Source organism: Lactuca virosa, chromosome 8 (genome assembly GCF_052849685.1).
Source record: "Lactuca virosa cultivar CGN04683 chromosome 8, Lactuca_virosa_CGN04683_v6, whole genome shotgun sequence".
Taxonomy (NCBI): domain Eukaryota; kingdom Viridiplantae; phylum Streptophyta; class Magnoliopsida; order Asterales; family Asteraceae; genus Lactuca; species Lactuca virosa.
In genome coordinates, this window is record NC_136433.1 from 44,773,240 (window position 1) to 44,794,268 (window position 21,029).

General features: G+C 37.1%; 3 protein-coding genes across 3 annotated transcripts; all 3 read right to left on the bottom strand.

Annotated features, from left to right (window-relative positions):
• Window positions 1–8,101: 8,101 nt before the first annotated feature.
• Window positions 8,102–8,904, bottom strand: LOC145130303 (uncharacterized). The gene is made up of 2 exons (XM_079065125.1): window positions 8,817–8,904; window positions 8,102–8,742 (listed from the first exon to the last, which is right to left on the bottom strand). The coding sequence occupies exons 1-2, from the start codon at window positions 8,902–8,904 to the stop codon at window positions 8,102–8,104; spliced, it is 729 nt and encodes a 242-aa protein (XP_078921251.1).
• A 15-nt stretch (window positions 8,905–8,919) lies between these two features.
• LOC145130304 (protein FAR1-RELATED SEQUENCE 6-like) lies at window positions 8,920–9,683 on the bottom strand. The gene is made up of 2 exons (XM_079065126.1): window positions 9,144–9,683; window positions 8,920–9,066 (listed from the first exon to the last, which is right to left on the bottom strand). Exons 1-2 carry the CDS (start codon window positions 9,681–9,683, stop codon window positions 8,920–8,922), a joined length of 687 nt encoding a protein of 228 aa, XP_078921252.1.
• Window positions 9,684–12,740: 3,057 nt separating this feature from the next.
• On the bottom strand, window positions 12,741–14,008 carry LOC145133538 (uncharacterized protein At1g76070-like). The gene has a single exon (XM_079068478.1). It carries the CDS (start codon window positions 13,781–13,783, stop codon window positions 12,893–12,895), a length of 891 nt encoding a protein of 296 aa, XP_078924604.1. The 5' UTR covers window positions 13,784–14,008; the 3' UTR covers window positions 12,741–12,892.
• Window positions 14,009–21,029: the final 7,021 nt, after the last annotated feature.

Sequence of the window (21,029 nt, forward strand, 5' to 3'; positions counted from 1 at the left end):
GGTAAGCACAAAGCTTAGTGAGATCCCCAAAATACCACATACAACACATAAGCCACTCGAGGCTATAACTCGGTATAACCCTCCGGTCAATGTATCTCAGTGGAACCCTCCAGTCCCGTAACTCGTTGGACCCTCCAGTCCGGTCTAACTCGATGGACCCTCCGGTCCGGTCTACTCGAGGACCCTCTGGCCTCGTAAGTCGTTGGACCCTCCGGTCCGGTCTATATAATACATAGCATACAAATATCACAATGCACATAATCTCAAACATACACATCACACATAAGACCCTCCGGTCTGCACATAGATACCACTCTAGGTAATGTATAGTGAGAAGACTCACCTGGCAAGCCAGCAAATGACAGTTTCGTACTCGGAAATCTCGAACTAGCCTCTGCCTATCACATAGGATAAATATCTCTAATTAATGCTCTATTAATACTCGCCTATTCCAAAGGCCACCCTCTTTCTCTGTCTAACTTTTGAAGTGGATAAAAGACCATTTTACCCCTCCATGGTCTCCATCACTCATGTTGACCAGAACCCCAAAGTCAACAGAAGTCAAACTCAAGTCAAAAGTCCATGTTTGACCTGACTCGTCGAGTGCACTCATGCAACTCGTCGAGTCCCCTCTTTTCCTCAGAAGTCTCCAGAAAGTCCCACTCAGCTCGTCGAGTTGACCTCCAACTCGCCGAGTTATCACGTGATCACACTCATCGGGACAAACCCTAACCGACTCGTCGAGTCAGGCCATGGAGTCGGCGAGTCCCTTCGATCAGATTCCTTATTCAAACGATTTAAGGCAGATCCATCACCCCAAACACTAGATCTACCATCCTAAGGGTCGATTGTCACGTAAAGCTGCAAGCTTTACGTTTAAACATGGCATATAGGGCTCATAATGCCAAAATAACTCTAACAATGATGATTAACCACAATAACTCTTATATGGCTAAATAAAGCTATAATCTTTGGACTCTCTGGACCTCACAAAGTCCAGATCTGAAGTCTATACTTCTTGGCAACTCATGCTACTCAAAAACCCAAACAAAAGATGGCAAAAGCCCTAAATCTCCATAGATATGAGATCTATCCAAACTAAGAAGAAAGGTAAAGACTTCTTACCTTCCTCAGGAGCTCTGAACAGGAAATCACTCGATCCAACAGCCTCACCTCCAGCTCCTTGCTTGATAGCCTCCTCCTCTTCCTCAAATGATGCACAAGAGCCACAATATGAGCTTCTCTCTCACTTTTTAGCTCCAATAGCAATTAGGGTTTGATCTCAAGGAAAGGTAGCCGCAAATGAGGCTATAAGTGCCTTTAAATAGGTCCCAAACCCGGGAAATTAGGGTTTCTCTGCCCAACACCTACTCGGCGAGTCCTTCCTCTGACTCGTCGAGTCCATTCATTAAATCCACGCGAGCAACTCGACTCGACTCGGCGAGTTGGACCCTCAACTCGTCGAGTCTCTCCTTCAATCTCAAGATTAACATACACAATAATATCCCTGAAAATCCGGATGTAACAGTTATTCCACAAACAAGATTTTATAACAATAATTTTTTATTATTGTTCGTAACAAACTATGTTGACAAAGTCTATTATTGTCAATTTGTTTTAAGTTTAAATAACAAACTATGTTGACCAATTCTATTATTGTTAATTTGTTTTAAGTTTAAAGGTAATCTCCTTAATCTTTGGCTTAAGCCACTGAGTTTGTTATTCTACAAACAAGATTTTATAACAATAATTTTTTTTATTGTTCCTAACAAACTATGTTGACCAAGTCTATTATTATCAATTTGCTTTAAGTTTAAATAACAAAATATGTTGACCAAGTTTATTATTGTCAATTTGTTTTAAGTTTAAAGGTAATTTCCTTATGGCCAAGGGTATAATTATCAACACGAGCAGATACTCTACAAATTTTAATTTCTTTCATGAATCTTATATTCTTATTTATGCAGATTATCATTCCAATTATACCGTCAATCATAAACATTTTCCAAAATAATTATATGTATATTTATCATGTTTCAATATATAGAATGCAGACATTTATGATTAAATCGTTTAATAAGTAAATATTATCTTTAAATCTTTTCAAAATCATGTACCCTTATCAATTTAGAAACAATCATTTAATTTAATGTTATTAAAAATGATTTAATTCATCTATTTTTGATATATATTTTTATTTAATATAAAATCACGACACATGTTTTCCAATTATATCTCTATATTTGTTAACCAACTTTAATTCCTTATTATCTTCACCAATATTCTTTAATTCCATTCGTTGTATAATCATGAGGACTGTTATAGATGCTTCAACAACTCTATTTGCTAGAGGTGTTGGCAAAACTGTTATTTCCATATGTTAAGCAAATGGACATTGCTTACTTTTGATTTATTACCATATCACATTAGACAAACCTTACAATTGTAGATGTGTTCATTAAAATTAATAAAATATATGTTTTTTTAGACTGTTATACTAATTATTTAAATTAATATATACTTTTATTTTAATATTTGATATATGTTATGTATGTTAGGACATTTAATATAATTATGCCCAATAGAACATAATATAATTTTAAGATCCATTTATAGGTTAAAATTTTGTATAATACACATGTTGATAACATAAATGAGCAAAAATAACAACGTACTTTGAAAGTATGTTGCTATAAATAACAGAAATTGTTCATGTTACTATTTTTTGTTAATAATTTTTTTTATAGTTTTTAGAACTCAATAAAATTATATATTTCGGGACATAACCCTAAAATAACAATCGAAATTATATAGGTTTTGTTCATAACCCTAAAATAACAAAGTATACTTCGAAATTAAAAAAAAACAAATAATATTTAAATAATAAATTCCAAAGACGATTGTATGTTTTCTATGCGTTGCTTCGCGTTTAACGCGGGTTATAATCTAGTTGTAACATTAAAACATATAAATTTGGTATCTTTGTTATTTACTATTTACGGTAACACTACTAAAGTAGCTAATTATTTCTTTTAAAAAAAGTATAAATATCCGTTTCTTTAAAATTTTGATATAATCACAAATTTCAAAACTTTTATCGATATCAATTAGTTTAATATCTTTTAATATTTGAAATAACGGTAACCACTTATTTTCAATGACTTGTTAAAACCTAAAGTAGGTTTAATAGAATAATAAACGAATTCTTAATTGATCTGTTCAATAACTGGATTGGTCCAGATCATGATTTGTTCCCGTCAATATGGTTTTGGTTGGAATGAGTATCTTACATGCACAACGCAAGTTGAACACTTACAAAATGATCAAATATTAATGTTTTGACCCCCCTTAGAGTTAAAAGATGCAAATTGAGCTGATAGCTTCTAAACCAAATTATTAGTCTTTGTTGAAACGACGTTAACACATAATAATAAAGTATAATAATTGTTCATACTAAATTAGCTATGTTTCTAATAAGGTTTATCTGCTCAAATTTTATTTAAATCAAATATCCATAAATTTGTACTAATGTAATTAACATAAGCTAGTATATTGATATATTATGCACTTAGGTTGAACGTTATACTTCCCCCGAAGGATACAAGGTGCTAAAGGGGGCCAACATGCATTGATGGGCACACCATGCCGGCTATGGCGACCCCTCAAATTCTCCTCCCCGTTGTGGTTACCGAGGCAAGTCTGGAGCACATACTGTGTAGTTCACTATTTAAGTGAAAACTGATAAAAAAAATGAAAAAGTTTAAAAAAAAGTATTGGTTGCAAGACGGGTCGATGGAATTAGAGGATTAAGGAGGGAGGACCGCCGCCTGCCGAAGGCCAGAGCTACTGGTGGCCGAGGGGAGGTTGTCGGTGGTCGACGGTGTCATGCTGGTGATTAACGATCAATTGATCATCAACTTGTGTCATCTACGTGTGTGTGTGAAGATGAGAAAACGACGTGTTTCTTTTTAATTCTTTTTCCTTTATTTTATTTTAAATTATATTGAGCTATTTTTTATTCGATTATATCTTAAGTAAATTAGACATTTGAGCTATTAAAATATAAAATGTCAGTTTAGAGAAGTTATATATAAATTAGACATTTGAGCTATTAAAATATAAAATGTCAGTTTAGAGATCTTGATTTATAAAGCCAATTTTCGCCAAAATCATTAATATGATATTTCAAATATTTAAGGTAGTCCCAAATAATATTTATATATAACTTCTACTAAATATTTTCATTTTAGGTGGGTCAAGTGACTCACCTTATGTAGATGTAAACTCGCCCCTAGGTTGCCACACCATTGCCCTCTCACATCTTCATTCTTTCTTTTGTGACCTATGTCTCTCTCCTATTCCACAACTCTTCTTATCGTCTCCTTTGTACATTGTTGTATATTGACTTGTACATTGTTTTTGAAAGATGGTGTGAAGGATAGAAGAGGGAATGATGTGTTGCTGAGGTAACACATAATGGTGAACACTCTTATAAAAGTTGTGTTAGGATGTTTACCCACTTATTATATGTCTTTCCTCAAAGCTTCTTAAATCCCTCGAGACGTTGAGAAGTAACTTTTCTAAGGAGGAGTTAATGGGGTAATGCAAGATGGCTTGGATTAAATGGGAAAATGTTTTGGCCAATTTTAATCAAGGTGGTTTAGGTGTTGAAGCCTTTCAGCGTTTAATCATGCCTTGTTACAAAAATGGAGATGACGTTTCATTACTAATGGGGAAAGTAATTGGGCTCGACTCATTTAATCTATACACGGGCCTCAAGGATGGTTTGATAGGGTTGCTAAGAAGAGTACGATAGTGGGTATTTGGTCAAAATTGGTGGATGATATCTTAGCTCTTCATGAAAACAATGTGGTTCCTTTGTCGAATCTTGAAATAAGACTAGGAAAAGACTACTATATCCATTTTTGGAGCGATGTTTGGGTGGGTAATATGCTATTAAAATTCAAATTCAATAGGTTGTTCAAATTGGAGACTGCCCCAGATTGTCGTGTTTTTGATAGGAGAATAGAGGGGCGATGATTTTTGAAATGGTCTAGGCAGGTTGGAGGTGGTCGTGTAGGAGCTTAATTCGAAGGCCTGTTGAATTTACTACAAGGGGTAGAGATCTCAGACCAGCAAAACAAATTTTGGTGTGACCTTGATAATCATGGATAATTTTATGTCAAGAGTATTAGATCTCATGTTGATGTGGTTTCGCTCATGGGGACTCAAGTCCCGACTCGATGGTGTAAGGCTCTTCCAAGAAGTGTTAACATCTTCTTGTGGAGATTGATTTTAGATCGTTACCTTCTAGGTTGAACTTATCTAAACGTGGAATGGCGATTTTGGTAATTTCCTGAAATGTTTGTGGTTTAGGTGGAGAAACAATGGATTATATTTTGTTCAAATGTGAGTTAACTTTGGAAGTTTGGTCTCTTGTGGGTAGATGGTGTGATGTGACTTTTCCCTCTACTACTTCCATCAAAGAGTGGATGTCTTGGATTGATAAAAATATTATCTCGGCCAACCACCGATATAGACTGGAAATTATCATTGTCTCGACTACTAGATGCTTTGGAGGTATAGAAATTCGGTAGTTTTTATGGGGACAAGATTAGGAAAAGCTTTTTGTTTGATTCCATTGTGTTTAATTCTTTTTTTTTTTGGCTTAAAAATCGAGATTCCAAATCCGGAGTTATTTGGAATTCTTGGTTAATCTATCCCTTGTAATTTTGTTCTCTTTTTGCTCTAGTATTTTGCTGGAGCTTTTGTTTTTAATGGAAGTTTTTCTGTTAAAAAAATGTATAGCCGATAGTGGGCTTTTATTGAATCAAGAAATAGGTTTGGTTCTCTTATTTTTTTTAATGTATTGAATATCTATATATGACATTCTTAGGGTGAGATGCACAAAATGAAAACATGATACGATTTGATCCGGTTTGGATGATGTCATCGTTAATCCGATCCGGATCCGACCAAATCCATTCTACTGTTTGAAGTGGATTTTAAGGTTGATTTTGGTTTTGGTCCTAATTTGATTTTGATTCGATTTGGAATGAGTTTTAATAGGTTTTTGGCTAGATTTGGATCCATATTTTGGCAAATCTACTTTACGATTAGGTATCAAATCTGATTTCACCCATTAATTTGGATTGAGTTATAATCTAATTGATCTGATTTGGTCAAAATATGGTTTTAACCGGATCCTAATCCGGATATCGGATCAGATCCTAATCAAAGATCCAGTTTTGTTGTGCATCTTTATTCATTAATTCAAAACTAACAGAAATACTCTGAACACTCCATTTTTATTATATACATCACACTAGATAGATATTATATGAATGTAATATGAATCACTTTGAAGATGAATCGGTGGTCAGATGGTAGACACATGATATTGAAAATCTCGTGCACTCTTGGAATAAGTTTGGTAGTAGATCATGAAATCTTGGTCATCTTCTCTATCTAATGAATGAGGAATCTTCTTTAAAATTGTATGCCTTGTACTCACCCATGAGTACAACATGAATCGCACAAATGACTATCGGTAGGTATATATAGATGCCTATAGATTTATTTTTTAAACGACAAATTAATCGACTCCTAAATATCATCTACATCTCAAATAAGATTTAAACTCATAACCTCTGTTTACTAGACCATGGTAATGCCTATAAATATCTATAGATGCATATAGATATCTACACTTATTTGTGTATATTTGGATCCAAGTATCGTTGTGCGAGTTCTAAGAGGTTTTCTTGTATTTTATTAAAACGTTAAGGGACAAAAAAAAGAGACAAAATTGCAAGTTTGGTCCCTGTGGTTTGTCAAAAATTGGATGTTTGGTCCAAAAAGTTTTGGGATTGCACCGGTGGTCCAAAAGGTTTGATTTGTTGTGGAATTGGTCCAAAGGTTTAACAGCCGTTTGTGCCCTCCATTTGTGTGAGGGTATTTCTGTCAATTCACACCCCTTCTTTTAATATCTTCTTAAATTAAACCCCCTAACGTCTACTCCCTTATTAATAGATCCAACGTGTATTCCCCCTTTCCCCTAAATCGATATCTCCTCCTGCTAAAATCGAAATCGTCTCTCATACACTCAAAATCAACAATGGTGAGATGTTTCTGTGGTCAAATGGCGATAATGCGAACGGCTTGGACTGATAAGAACCATGGGCGACGTTTTTGGGGATGCCCTAAAGAGGTTAGTATTCATGTGGTTGGTTATGAAGATTTTTCACCGATCACTCAATTTCTTCTTATATTTTGCTAGGATTCGACATGTGGGTTTGTGGGATGGATCGACCCTCAAATGTGTGAACGATCAAAATCAATAATACTCGGGTTGCTGAGATCAATCAACAAGCTAAAGACTGAAGTTGGAAATTTGAAGGAACAAAATCAAATGTTCAAGTATGATATTGGAAAAATAAAGGAAGAAAAATCAAAACTAAAGTTGTACCTGCTATGTAGCTGGGTTTTTTTTGGGTTTGTCTTTTTTCTGATGAAGTAGTTTGTCCATGTATTAGGGGTATATTTTGTGGTAGATTTAGGAAGATTGCAATGTTTGTGAATGTACTCTTTTGGACATGCAAGTGAATGTAGTGTTTTGGTTAGTGGGTAATGAAGTAATTTGTTGCAAACATCCAAATATTTAGTTTCAACTAGACATAGCAGTGATGAGACAAACTGTTAATGCTTAACATAACCAATAGTAACATAAATATGCAAAAAAGTAAAGGACAATGATGCATAAACAAAAGAACATCAAAAATAAATAACCATTGTTTGCACATACATAATTCTTGTTACATGACCAAAAAAACATCATTCTAAACGGAGGGTAAAGTTGTCCAAATTATCAAACAACATAAAACAGACACCCAAAATAACATCACAATGGTTCCTAAAAGTAACAACACATTACACATTCTTAATCCAACAAGTCAACACATCAATTTACTACTTGCCCCTTACAGGTTCTTGCATTATGTCCCTTGTTTTTACACTTGCTACAAGTGACAGTAATGAACTTCCTTGTGAGTTTTCCACTGCCCCCTGGACCATGACCATTTATACCACTAGCACCAGCCGTTTAACTTTGACTTTGATTTTCACTCTGATTCTGAGCTTGACTTTGAGATTTTTCCTCCATGGATCTTTGCCTCTTCTTCTTGGGCCTACCAGGTTGATTACGATGTGGAGGAGGGCTGATCTTCATGGAACAATCACTAACAGGCCACATGATACGACCTTTGATTGGTTCTACCTTGTAGGAATAAGCTTCTTTCCAGGTTTCAAGCCAATGCACCTTGTGTACATAAGTGTAAAGTTCACCCACATCCTCACCATTGTCAGCTTTATCAAATAGGACTGCAATCACATGCCTACAAGGAATTCCTGTTAATTCCCATTTTCTACAGCTGCATACCCTTTGGCCCATGTCAACAACATGTTGATCGTGCCATGGTCCTTGTACTTCATACTTGTATGAGGAATTCCACCTGGCTATGTAGTTAGAAGCATTTGTTGTGTTTGTTTCCATGATCTTTGTTGCTGTTGGAGTCAATGGACCTACACACTTCTGTTGAACCTTGATCACATTGCAAATCCTCTTCATTATGTACTCCCGAATGTACTCTAAGCATGTGATTATTGGTTTATCCCTCCCTTCTATCAGTTTACTGTTAAACACTTCACAAAGGTTATTCAAAAGCATGTATGTGATTGGTCTACCTGCAAGACAATTGTAACTTAGAACAACATATACCAAATATATGTAATTTATCATTGAATTGAAAGTTGTCTACCTGTGAAATGGCTTCTAGCCCAGTGTTGTGGTGGGATCTTCTTCACCCATTCATAAGCTTCTTTCTCATATTCACTGAACTCCTTCATCAAACGGTTGAATTCTTACACTGTTGTTGCTTTGGCACAGTTCCATAACCTATCTTTGTACTCAGTAGTTCTCCATCTCTTCCTCATGTTTTCATAGATATGTCTGAGACAGAATCTGTGTTCAGCAACTGGGAACAACTGTGCAATGGCTGGAATTAAGCCCTACGAAGTCATTAAATTGTGGTTAGTATAATACAAGTGCAATAAGAAAACTAAAATACATCAAGTAAATCTATTACCTTTTGTCTATCACTTATGAAAGTGAAGTTTGAAAGTTGTGACAGGCCAAGATCATCTCCCAGGTACTCTAGAAACCATTTCCAACTTTGTGTGTTCTCAGACTCAACAATGGCGTATGCCAATGGGTATATACCATTGTTAGAATCTAAGCCAACTGCAGTCAAGATCTGCCCTGGGAAAGCTCCTTTCATAAACGCCCCATCCAAACCAATAAAATCCATTAAGCATGCTTTGAACCCCTTTTTCATTCCACCTAAGAAAATATAAATCCTCTGAAAACATCTTGAAGTTGCATGTACAAGATTTGGTTGTTGAACCAGTTCCAGTTTCACAGTTGTGTCAGGATTTGTGGACTGCAACTCTAGTATGTAATCTCTCGGCACATCATATTGTTTTCTGTAATCTCCCATCACATGTTTTTTGGCATCTGCTATAGCCCTGAATATCTTATCTTTGGAGAAGCTCACCTGATATCTTTTCTGGAGTAGTTCTTGTACAGCTTTGATTGGCACAGTTGGGTTAGATTCCACTAGATCCATAATCTGTTTAGACATGAACTTTGTTGTAGCCGTTCTTACATTTCTTGTATTGAGGCATGAATGTTCAGGTTGGTACGTTTTCACACACCAACTTTCTTCCTCACTTTTCCTAGATGCTTGTAACACCCACTGACAAGACAGTTCAATACTTGTCTTTTTTACTTTTACCTTTAATTTTCTTCCCAGTGGTAGGTCCATCCACTTGCCCCTCATTAAATAATACTTTTCCTTTGCATGTGGCCCGCAACCTAAGTTTATCATTTTTCTTAATAAAAAGATTCTTCCTAGTTTCCAAGGCATGATGGGCAATCTTGTCTTTCAGCTCTTTTTTACTTTTGTATTTTTGTCCTATACGAAATGTTGGTGTATGAACTTCTCCTAAAGAACACCTTTTTTCCTTACCTAATTCTTTTATAACTTGTCTTCTCTTCTTGCCCATCTCAGAATCATCATCTGTTGAATCTCATTCATCATTGTCAATTACATCCAACTCCGTATCTTCAGGCTCCTGATTTCTATCTTTCTTCATGTTATCCCTTACTCTTTTCTCAAAAAACTCTGCTTCAGTGTCAATGCTCATGTGGAAATCCCTCATATCCACTTCAACTTCAGGAATGATATTCTCATCATCCACCCAATCACTGTCCTCACTGTCCTCGCTGTCATCTTCCTCATTATAGTGACTACCTTCTCCCCTATCAGATATGCTCCCATTATCATGCTCATCTTCTATGTTACCTTCCATTTCAGTCTCCATGTAATCATCCATGTAATTATCCATGTAATTTTCCAAGTGATCTTCCATGGCAGCCTCATGTCCATGTTCCAATTCCACTTCATCTTGTGCATTTTCTTCTACTTCTACTTGTGCATGTTCTTCCACTTCATCTTCAACATGTTCTTCCACTTCTACTTGTACATGTTGACCAACATCTGCATTTGATTGTAATATCTTTTGATACAAACCAATATCAAAATCTGTAGCTGCCTCAATAAAGTTATTGGCAATAAGCTCTTTTTGTCTATCATGAACCTCAACATGTAATGGTTGTACCTCAACTGGGGATGATGTAGGTGGGATTGGTAAATCTTGTACCTCATCTGTGGGGTTTTCATTATCATCATTTTCATCTACTTCATCCATTTGTACAATAGTTACCTTCCTAACAGGTTTAGGATTCATAAAGTAGGTAAGTAACTTTGTCTCGCCATGTTCAGTATATACCCTCATGATTTTGTGATCACGCACATATTGGGCAAAAGTTCGTAAATCATCATCATTGCCTAAGGGTTTAAGACCAAAGTGGAAGTCTCCACTAGGCACAAGGAAGTGATAGTAAATCACAGGAGGAACACCGTACCTGAACCCTTTCATGATAGCATCCATCTCATGAACTGAAAACTTGTCTATATCCACCATGTCAACATAGTTCACACTTCTGTCAATATACTGAACATTAGGAAGCTTGGTGAACTCACCTCCATGGTATAGCTTGATGGTAAATAATGTTGGGTGGCCATCTTCAAACCAACAACAAAAATAAGTTCAGAAGCATGATTTCACTTACAAAAGATGTAATGTACAGAGAAATTACAAAATCCTTACCATAAGCCACCTTTGCCTTAAACGGTTTGTCTAAGAGCCTTATATTCCACATTGGTATGTTCATACACTGAAATAACAGCGATCACAAAAAAACTTCACTTTGAGATTAGGGCTTTTGGGTAACGAACGAAGACGAAGGTGATATGATAGTCAATCGACGAACTGCACAGAGGATTTGGCGGTAGGTATCAATTAATTAGGAGGAAGGGGTTTAATTTAAGAAGATATTAAAAGAAGGGGTGTGAATTGACAGAAATACCCTCACACAAACGGAGGGCACAAACGGTTGTTAAGCCTTTGGACCAATTCCACAACAAATCAAACCTTTTGGACCACCGGTGCAACCCCAAAACTTTTTGGACCAAACATTCAATTTTTGACAAACCACAGGGACCAAACTTGCAATTTTGTCAAAAAAAAATATGCGTGGTCTATTCTTGTGAGAATGCAATGTTAAATTTTCAAAGGCGGCTGGCCGGCTTTAGTAGATAAGTCCCCAACCCGCCAACCCTGATGCATATTTTCATCCGGACTCCTTCGACTTTATAAATTTTGACATTGGTTAAATCAAATTTATACAACAAAAAATATTTTTTAATCAAATTTAAGGAAACCTTCAATTATTTTAGTGCAAGATAGAGACATAATTATAGAAATGAGTTGAGATAATAGAGTGATGGATATATGTACCTCTGCCAAATGGCTTTCGGTTAGTATTTTTAGTATATTATTGGTATCGATATTCTTCTAAAAGAGTGGTACTAAACGATATTTGAAATTTAAATTATACGTTTCATTTCTTTTGAAGATATAAATATTTATGTAATTGTTATTTCGAAAAATAACATAGTTGTCAAACTGTTCATGATAATTTGGTTCTTTTCTAACATACAATGAGCATTAAACCGCTAGAAAATGATATATAGGTTGACCATTTGTGCTTGTGGAATTTTCTTCTACATTATTTTGTCGGTTTAAAAAAGTCAGTTTAAAAATCCACGTTAAAGAAGTCGGTTTTAAAATCTTGTTAAATCTACAAAATCTAAATTATGCTAACCACAATAAAATTTGAATTAGTATTAAACGTACATCACAAATCTATAGTGCAATGCAATCTTGATCATCATGAAGTTTGTTAGATTTATCAGAATTTTGGAAATATGAGATTATTTTTTTATATATAAGTCCAAAATGATTGTCAAAACATGGTGGTCCGATTCCCATACTTTATTTATTTATTTATTAATGATCAAACGATTATTTGGCATCCTTATCGCAAAAGGACAACTCACATAAAATAAAAATAAAAATAAAAAATAAAGTACTTTTGTTTCTTTCAATATTGAATAATTTCAAGCAACTAAACAACTGGTATTAAGACGATATTAATATCGATCATATAGTATCTTTTTATTTTCAAAATTTTAAAATCATATCTAAAATACCAACCGTTAGACAAAATATTCATCTTCTTCATCTAAATTTGATACAAAATGACTAAATATTTCTTAACATTTTCACAGATTTTAGTCATCAAAAATACAAGAGAAAGTGAGAAGAAAAACGTAACCCTAAAAATGGCAGAACTAAAAAGAAAATTAAACTAAGCAACATGCAGCTGTAGAGGCGGAGGTTGAGGCATGGTTCGTCTCTTCCACAAATTGATCTCTTTTCTTGGCTCTAAGTTTATGACTCCACTCCTAACGAAATCATCAGAAATCCCTTTGTTTCTAACAATTACTGGTGCAGATGAAGGAATCAAGATCTTTTCATCTTCTTCACCGTCGCTTCCACCATCTTTATCGTCATCGGTGAAATAATTCCGGTGACCGGTATTCAACGGTGCAACCTGTGTTGTCCAATCGAAATTCTTGAAAGCGTCTCTTCCACTCGAGAATCTCTTCATCGTGCTCATACTTGGAGCCCTTGGAAGATTACACGCCGTCTTGGAGGAGGAGTTGTTGTTGGTTGCGTCGGACTTTCTCCCGTTGTTGCTAGCTCCGCCGCGGAATAAACTCCGGATCCCTAACTTTTTCTTACTCTTAACAACTGGATCGACTTTTTCCATCTTTTCTTGATCTTGTTCTTTGTGGTGGGTTCTTAAGACGTTGAAAGACATCGTTTTTGAAACTTTTTTGGTGGGGTTTGCGGGTGGTTTGACTTTGTTTGTGACACCATCGGCGCCGGCGAATTTGTTCCTGTAATGTTTACACTTGACCTGACCCATACAGGAGACTCTTGGAGAAGTGGGTTCATATAAAAGCGTGAAAGTTGAGTCGTTCTTGATTTTCCGGCGATTGTCCGACGGAATTATGGAAACCATGGGACCGGAGAAGCCAATTCCAAGATTGGATTTGTGGGTTTTTTCCGATGATCTCTTATCTTTATTGGGACTATAAAGTGGAGGGTTTTGAAACGAAACAGATGATGATGCTCTTGGAAGAAACTTCAAGATTTTGCTCTTTGGCTTTGATGCAGCCTTTTGTTGTTCCATTTTTCACACACCAAATCTTCTTCGTTCACTCTCTCTCTAAAAACTTGTGATTCTTCTTCACTCTATATGTATGTTGTATATCTAATATGAACAATGATTTTGTAATAGCTGTGTGGGTCTATGCGTGTGTATATATATGATGCATATGGGGTTTTCAGGAAAGAGAGAGGAAGAGAGGCCAGGGGAGTGATCTAGGTATTGGTCAAACGAGGGCAAATACGACTGAGCAAACTCAAGGCATATGGCATATTATTAAATGTGTATAAGATACTCAAAAGTTTTGAAACCTTCATTCCCATCTGTATAAACTACTATTAAAAGTAATAACTAATTACTAATTAGTACACACGTTTATTACACTTTACAATACCCGAAAGTGTCAAATTCCATAAGATGATAATTATTAGGCTGAAGGGTGTGGGCGCGGTCTGGGACCGCGGTTTGTGCCACGTCAACTGCGAACACCGCCCCCAGGCCGCGGTCTGGTGCGGTCTTGGCCGCAGTGCGGTCCTTTAGTGTCGTGTTTGGTGATTGGTGGATAATGCATTGACCGTTGAATGGGCTGGGTTGTTGGGTAATTAATTAATTTTTTTTTTTTGCTTTTTCTTTCCTATATATATACATATCAACTTCATTTGTTTTTCACAACACAATCTCTTCTCTCTCTCAAAAAAAATTTTAAAAAAAATCACCACTCTCTCAAAAATGTCATCTTCTTCATCTTCTGAAGAATTTCAGACTATTTTTGATACCGCTATTGCGTGTGTTCAAATGGCGGAACAAACATAAAACGTTGTATGTAACAACGCAGCTGCAAGTTCTCAACGGAGAACACGAAGATATATTTGCAGAAATCGTGAAGAAGCCAACCAACGTTTGGTGCAAGACTATTTTGCAGAGAATGCCACTTATCAAGGGTATTATTTTCGTAGGCGTTTCAGAATGCTCAAAGGTTTATACGAACGTATAGTTGAAGATGTAACGAGGGAGTGCAGTTTTTTTCAACAACGCTACGATGCTAGAGGTACACCCGGTTTCACTCCCTTACAAAAATGCACGGCCGCACTTCGTCAGTTAGCATATGGCATTCCGCCTGATGCGTTAGACGAAAGTTTTAGGATGTCTGCTAGGATCGCACGAGACAGTCTCTATTTTTTCTGCAAAACTGTGATTCAGTTTTATGGTCCAAAATATTTACGTAAGCCTACACGTAATGACATCCTGCAATTGCAAGCTCATCATGCTAGTGTGCATGGGTTTCCTGGAATGCTAGGAAGCTGAGATTGTCTCCATTGGGCATGGGAAAATTGCCCTACAGCATATCATGGGCAATTTACCCGAGGTGATCATGGTCACCCAACGGTCATACTTGAAGCAGTTGCATCACAAGATATGTGGATTTGGCATGCTTTTTTTGGTTCTCTTGGTTCGATTAACGACATCAACGTTCTTAATCGTTCACCAATATTTAACAAAATATACGATGGATCCGCACCAGATTCTTCTTTTCAAGTGCGTGGAACGCCATATAAGTATGGTTATTATCTGGTCGATGGAATCTATCCTGAGTATGCTGTGTTTGTTAAATCGTTTACGAGTCCTGGTGGGATGTCAAGTCCACCAAGCAAATTACACCCTTTGTGTTGCAAATAAAACGTAATATAATGGTAAAAAGGGGTATCGATCCTCGGGGAAATGGTTGTATTCAATCACCAATGCAATCTAAAAGAACTATTGTAAATAAACTAACTAACTACAATTAAACTAAAAAAAAGGGGGGGGGGTGTTATGATTGCTTTAAAACTAAAAGACTTGAATAACTAAAAACTTGCAATTAAGCAAGATAGTGAGATGCTCAAATGTTGGGAACAATTGGTTAACCAAGGCAGTTCAACACAATGAACATTTGTGTGCTTATCATTAGGATCCAACATGAAGCTTATCATTCATCCCAAATTGGTTATAGCAATCATGAAGCATGATATGCCAAGATTCCTCTTAGGTAGTATGGAGGTTGGGGAAGCCCACAACACACCTTCTTAATCAAGATCAAGGGTTTAATTGAAGCAATTGAACCCAAGAAGTTAATTAGCCTTAAGAGAGAAGGAATCCCCAATTCCTAGAGGATGTCAATGCTTACACATCCATAAAGGAGCTATGATTCATAAACTAGAGATGATTTTTACCATCATAAAGCCCTTGTTCTAAGTTAATTCAATGATTCAATGCAAAACCAAAGAAATAAACTAACAATAGCTCATTCAAGTGTCAAGCTCATGATCAAAGCATTAAACAAGCATAAGAAATATGATCTAGAACCATAAACATAAGATAATTGATAATCTAGCATGAATCCTTCAAAAACCCACAAACATTCAAAGGTTTTAACCAAAGTTAACCAATATAGAGAGTTTAGCCACTCATGGCAATAAAACAACAATCACAAAAGTCTAATTGCATAAAGAAACTACCTAAGACTTGGAAAGATGAAAGGAAATGGGTTTCTAGCTCCAAAATCGCCTCTTGCAGGTCTCCAATGGTGTAAAATCGAAGTTATGGCTGCTAGGTCTGATCCCCCAAGGTAATGGCAAGCCAAATGACCAAAATGCCCAAACTGGGCAGTTGCGCGGGTACCCGCGCGACAAAAATTCCACCCGCGCAAATGTTGTTGTAATGCTATTGGTCCTTCATTCCACCACTCCACCATTCCACTACCAAAGATTCCTTTGGTCCCCTCCATATCCATGTGATTCAAATCAACCAATCATCTTTTAGCTTCAAATGTGGATGCTCCAAACCCAAAATTAATTATCCATGATCCATCTTCACAAGCCCACTTCATCCAAGCCTTTATCTTTTTAAGCCCAAATCTCCTTTGGTGGATACGCCAAGCCCAATAGCGCCTCGAGAGCCCACAAGTCCGTCTTCACTCTAATCCACAATCGCGATAAGCTCCAAAACCCTGCAAAATTCCTCATGCAACATAAAAAGCACCTGGTACGATCCATACTAAAGAAAAATAAATAAAATACAATGCAATAATGATAAAAAGATCTAAAAATCTAAAATAAACTAATAAAATAAGGAAATAAAATAAGCTATCAAATCACCCCAAGCTTAAACCTAACTTGTCCTCAAGTTAAAACAAGACTAAAATGAGCTCGGGATGAGCTAAACTAAAAAGGAAAAAAGAAAGGTACCATAGAACTTGGTCAACATCAGTCAACATGGTCATAATTAGTCCTTCATGGACCCTACGCATCTTCAAAATGTTCCCCGCTTTAGAGCCATAAACCACATTCTCAACCACTTGATGGGCGAATAGATCACGGTTGGATGCAGTCGTGGTGTGCAAGACAAAGGAAACAGAGATGCGCCCAGTGGGGGCACTTTAAATCACCAATGCAGACCATAGTGCACGAAGGAAAGGCGCCTCTTCACACACTATGGTTCCTACATTTGTAAGGCTAAAGTGTTTAATACGAAATAGGGTTTTGCAGCACGGCCTCCGGGCAAACATCCGGTTTCAGAGGCTTCTCCCTTGTACTGTCCTTTACAATTTACCGTCTCATCGTCGGGGCCTTTTCTCACCAAAAATCAAAAATAAAATAATAAAAATTCTACTTAACCTAAATCTAAACCTAACAACCTAAATCTTCAATCCTGAACTTCTTTTATTTGGATTTCAGCCTCTTTTGTTGCTTGACATTCAGTTTTTTTTTAGAAGTCTTGAACTTGGAGTCTTGTTCTTCTTTTTGTGTTGCTCTTTTTCTTCATTTTTCTTCTTTGTTTTTGTTGCTTTTCTTGAATCTTCTTCATTGTTTCTTTTTGTCTTCACTTTTCCAATTTTTTCATTTTTCTGCGTTTTCTTCTTGGAAGGTCTAAGGAATTTCACCATGTAACATAGGATGGAGGCTAACATGAACACCTAATGATCATTGACAATGTGCCAATGTCAACTAAAAAGGGTGGGAAATGACTCAAAAATGGGTGTTACCGAAAAGACTTGGTTCCAAAAGATGTGAATTGGGGGACCCACTTCAAAGTTCATCAAGCACCTCAATGCAAGGTGTGGTAAACAAAATCTATCTAACTATCTACTCTAGACTCCTAAAAAAATAACCTATCTTAAAAAGGGTGGTGAGAATCTAGCTAAGTAAGGCTCGGACGAGACTCGGGAGTACTAAGGGGTACTCCCTCCAAAACCAAGATGCGAGTCTTCAATATCTTCAATGTCTTCAAAATACCTTATCGGGCTAATCTTTGCTCGCACACATTGGCATGACCAACCACATCCCTCCGCACCTAGACCCAATCAAGCTACCTGCATCTGACCCCCACACAAGTGGTCTCAAAGTGGTCTGTGAGGCCCAAAACGTGTCCCATTTATCAAATACAAGGGATTCCATATCAAGACCCGGGACCAGTCTATGATTCAATACTTATGACTCGGTGCTCTGGTACCTGTAGGGATGAGAAGACAAGAGAGAACAAAAATACATGAACTTAAACTGGAATGCATCTAAAAAGAATGAAAATTAGAAAAGAAAGAAAGAAAATATGCAATATTTTTGGAATTTTTATGCAATTTTTATGAATGACCTAAATGAGTTACTCTAAATGCAACTATATACAACCTAAATGCAATAAAAATAAAAATATAAGAATACCTCACCCCAAGCTTAAAATTTAGCATTGTCCTCAATGCTTAGGATGAGAGTAAGGAAGGATCATACCGGGATCAAGGTGGAGGAGGCCCGTGAGGACGGTATGGAAGCAACACATGGGTTGTACAATGATGTGTGGATGGAGTTCTTGGCCACCTAAATACACATGGATGAAAGCTTGGTCGCGCAAAGGAAGCATATGCAATGACTCAAAATTTTCTTATGAAGTGACACATTTCCGCGGGTACCCTTGCAAACTTTGCGCGGGTGGTGGTTGGGTCGAGCAAATAAAGAATTAGCATCATTGGTCTCGCAAAGAAAGGGAAGGATTTGGTCTTGGCTGCGCAACAATCTGTGAGGGTGGAAGGCAACCGCGCAATTAGTTGCGAGGGTGACAGTCGGCCGCGCAGAACTTGCGCGGGTGGGGGAGCCGGTCGCGCAAACTAATCAGATGCAACCCCATGTTGGGGTAATTTGGAACTCGGAACCTGCACGGCTGGGGGCCGGTCGCGCAAAGTCTGCGCGGGTACCCGCGCAAGTTGCAGATTTTTGACACTTTTTGCATACTTTACCAAGATCACTGCTAAACCTCAAGATGCTTATTTTTAACCAACTTCAAGCTTAGAAACACCAAAACTTCAAGCAAGATTATTTATTTACAATGCATTTATTTAACGTCTTTGCCAAGACATAGCCCCGCTTCCGTTAATCTTCATAAATCGGGATTTCCAATGTTACGTTGTCGAATTCTCCCGTGTCAAAGTCTTCATAAAATGGTTTCAAACAATTTCCATTCACTTTGAAGATTTTATTCGTTTCCAAACTCTTGATTTCAACCGCACCATGATCAAACACTTTTAAAACAATGAAAGGTCCGTGCCATCGAGATCACAATTTTCCTGGGAATAACTTTAAACGCGAATGATAAAGAAGAACTTTTTGACCCGAAACAAAGTGCTTTTGGGTTATGTGCTTGTCATGAAACGCTTTTGTCTTCTCTTTGCACCTTTTAAACCTTTTAATTATATTCTTCGTGACCACTTCCATCATTGGAGGATTCAATCTTCTTTGAGCCTCTCTCCTAGGCTTACAATAATCTTCCATAAAAATCTTGTGTGTGCATACATTAGGGCTTATCCCGTTTATTGGCTCAATCACATCAACCCGGTACAATGGAGAAATGTTGCTAGGGTACCTCATTAACTCAAAGATGTTGAAGTGAATGATCTCTCCATCAAACTCCATAGTAATTTTCCCTTTATGGACATCAATGATCGTGTGAGCGGTATTCATGAAAGGTCTTCCAAGGAGGATCATAGATGATGTGGAAGGAGTCGTCTCTTCAATATCAATGACATAAAAATCCGTGGGAAAAACAAGTTGATTAACTTGTACTAACACATCCTCCAACACTCATCTTGGAGACACACTTGACTTGTCCGCTAATTGAATGATGACTCCGGTTTCTTCCAAAGGACCAACATTGAGAGATTGAAAAACCGAATACGACATCACATTAATCGAGGCTCCAAGATCTAACATGGCACTTTCGACATCTAAATCACTAATTGTACAAGGGATAGCAAATATTTCCGGATCCTTGCATTTGGGAGGTAGCTTCTTTTGGATAACTGTAGACACGTTTGCATTGACTTGAATCTTTTCATTCGCTTTGAATTTCCTCTTCTTGGTGCACAAATCCTTGATGAATTTTGCATAACTTGGAATTTGCTTAATAGCATTCAATAGTGGAATGTTGATTTGGACCTTGCGGAAAGTTTCAAAGAATTCATTTTCTTCCTCTATCTTCTTGGAAAAGGCTAACCGGGAAGGGAAGGGTGGTGGTATGACCAATGGCTTGATAGGCTTATTGGAATATTCGGGTTGCTCAATGTTTGGAACAACCGGTTCCTTTGGAGGAACTACAACCTTTGAAGGCTCAACAACAATAACCTCATCTTCTTCTTCTCTTGAAACTCTTTTGGGGTTGCTTTCTCCAAGGGTTTTCCCACTTCTTAAGGTTATTGCACTCACATTGGGGTTCTTCTCGGTTTGAGATGGAAGTTTACCCCTTTGTTCCATCTTGTTGAGAGCGGTGGCCAAGTCTCCAATTTGTGCTTGAATGTTGGAGAAAGTGTTCTTGGTCTCTTGTTGAAATTGGGTTTGGCTTTGAGCAAGAGAAGTGACGAGTTCTTGAAGGCTCATTTGATGGTTACCACTTGATTGGCCTTGTTGTGGAGGTTGTTGGTAATTTGGAGGGTTATAAGAAGTTTGTGGATATGGAGGTTTTTGGGAAGGATATTGCGGATGTTGGGGTCTCATCAAAAAGTTTGGTGGATTTTGCTTTGGTGGGTATGGATTGTTTGGGTTATTCCTCCAATTAGGGTTGAAATTGTTTTGAAATCCCATGGGTCTTGGTTGACCTTGATATCCTCCCATTGCATTCACATCTTCCGGTTCACTTCCAAGAGTGGGACACTTATCCGTATAATGCCCCATAATGGCACAAATACCGCATACCATCAATTGTTGACCACTTCCCACCACCATTTGACTTAGCACATTAGTCAAATCCAAGA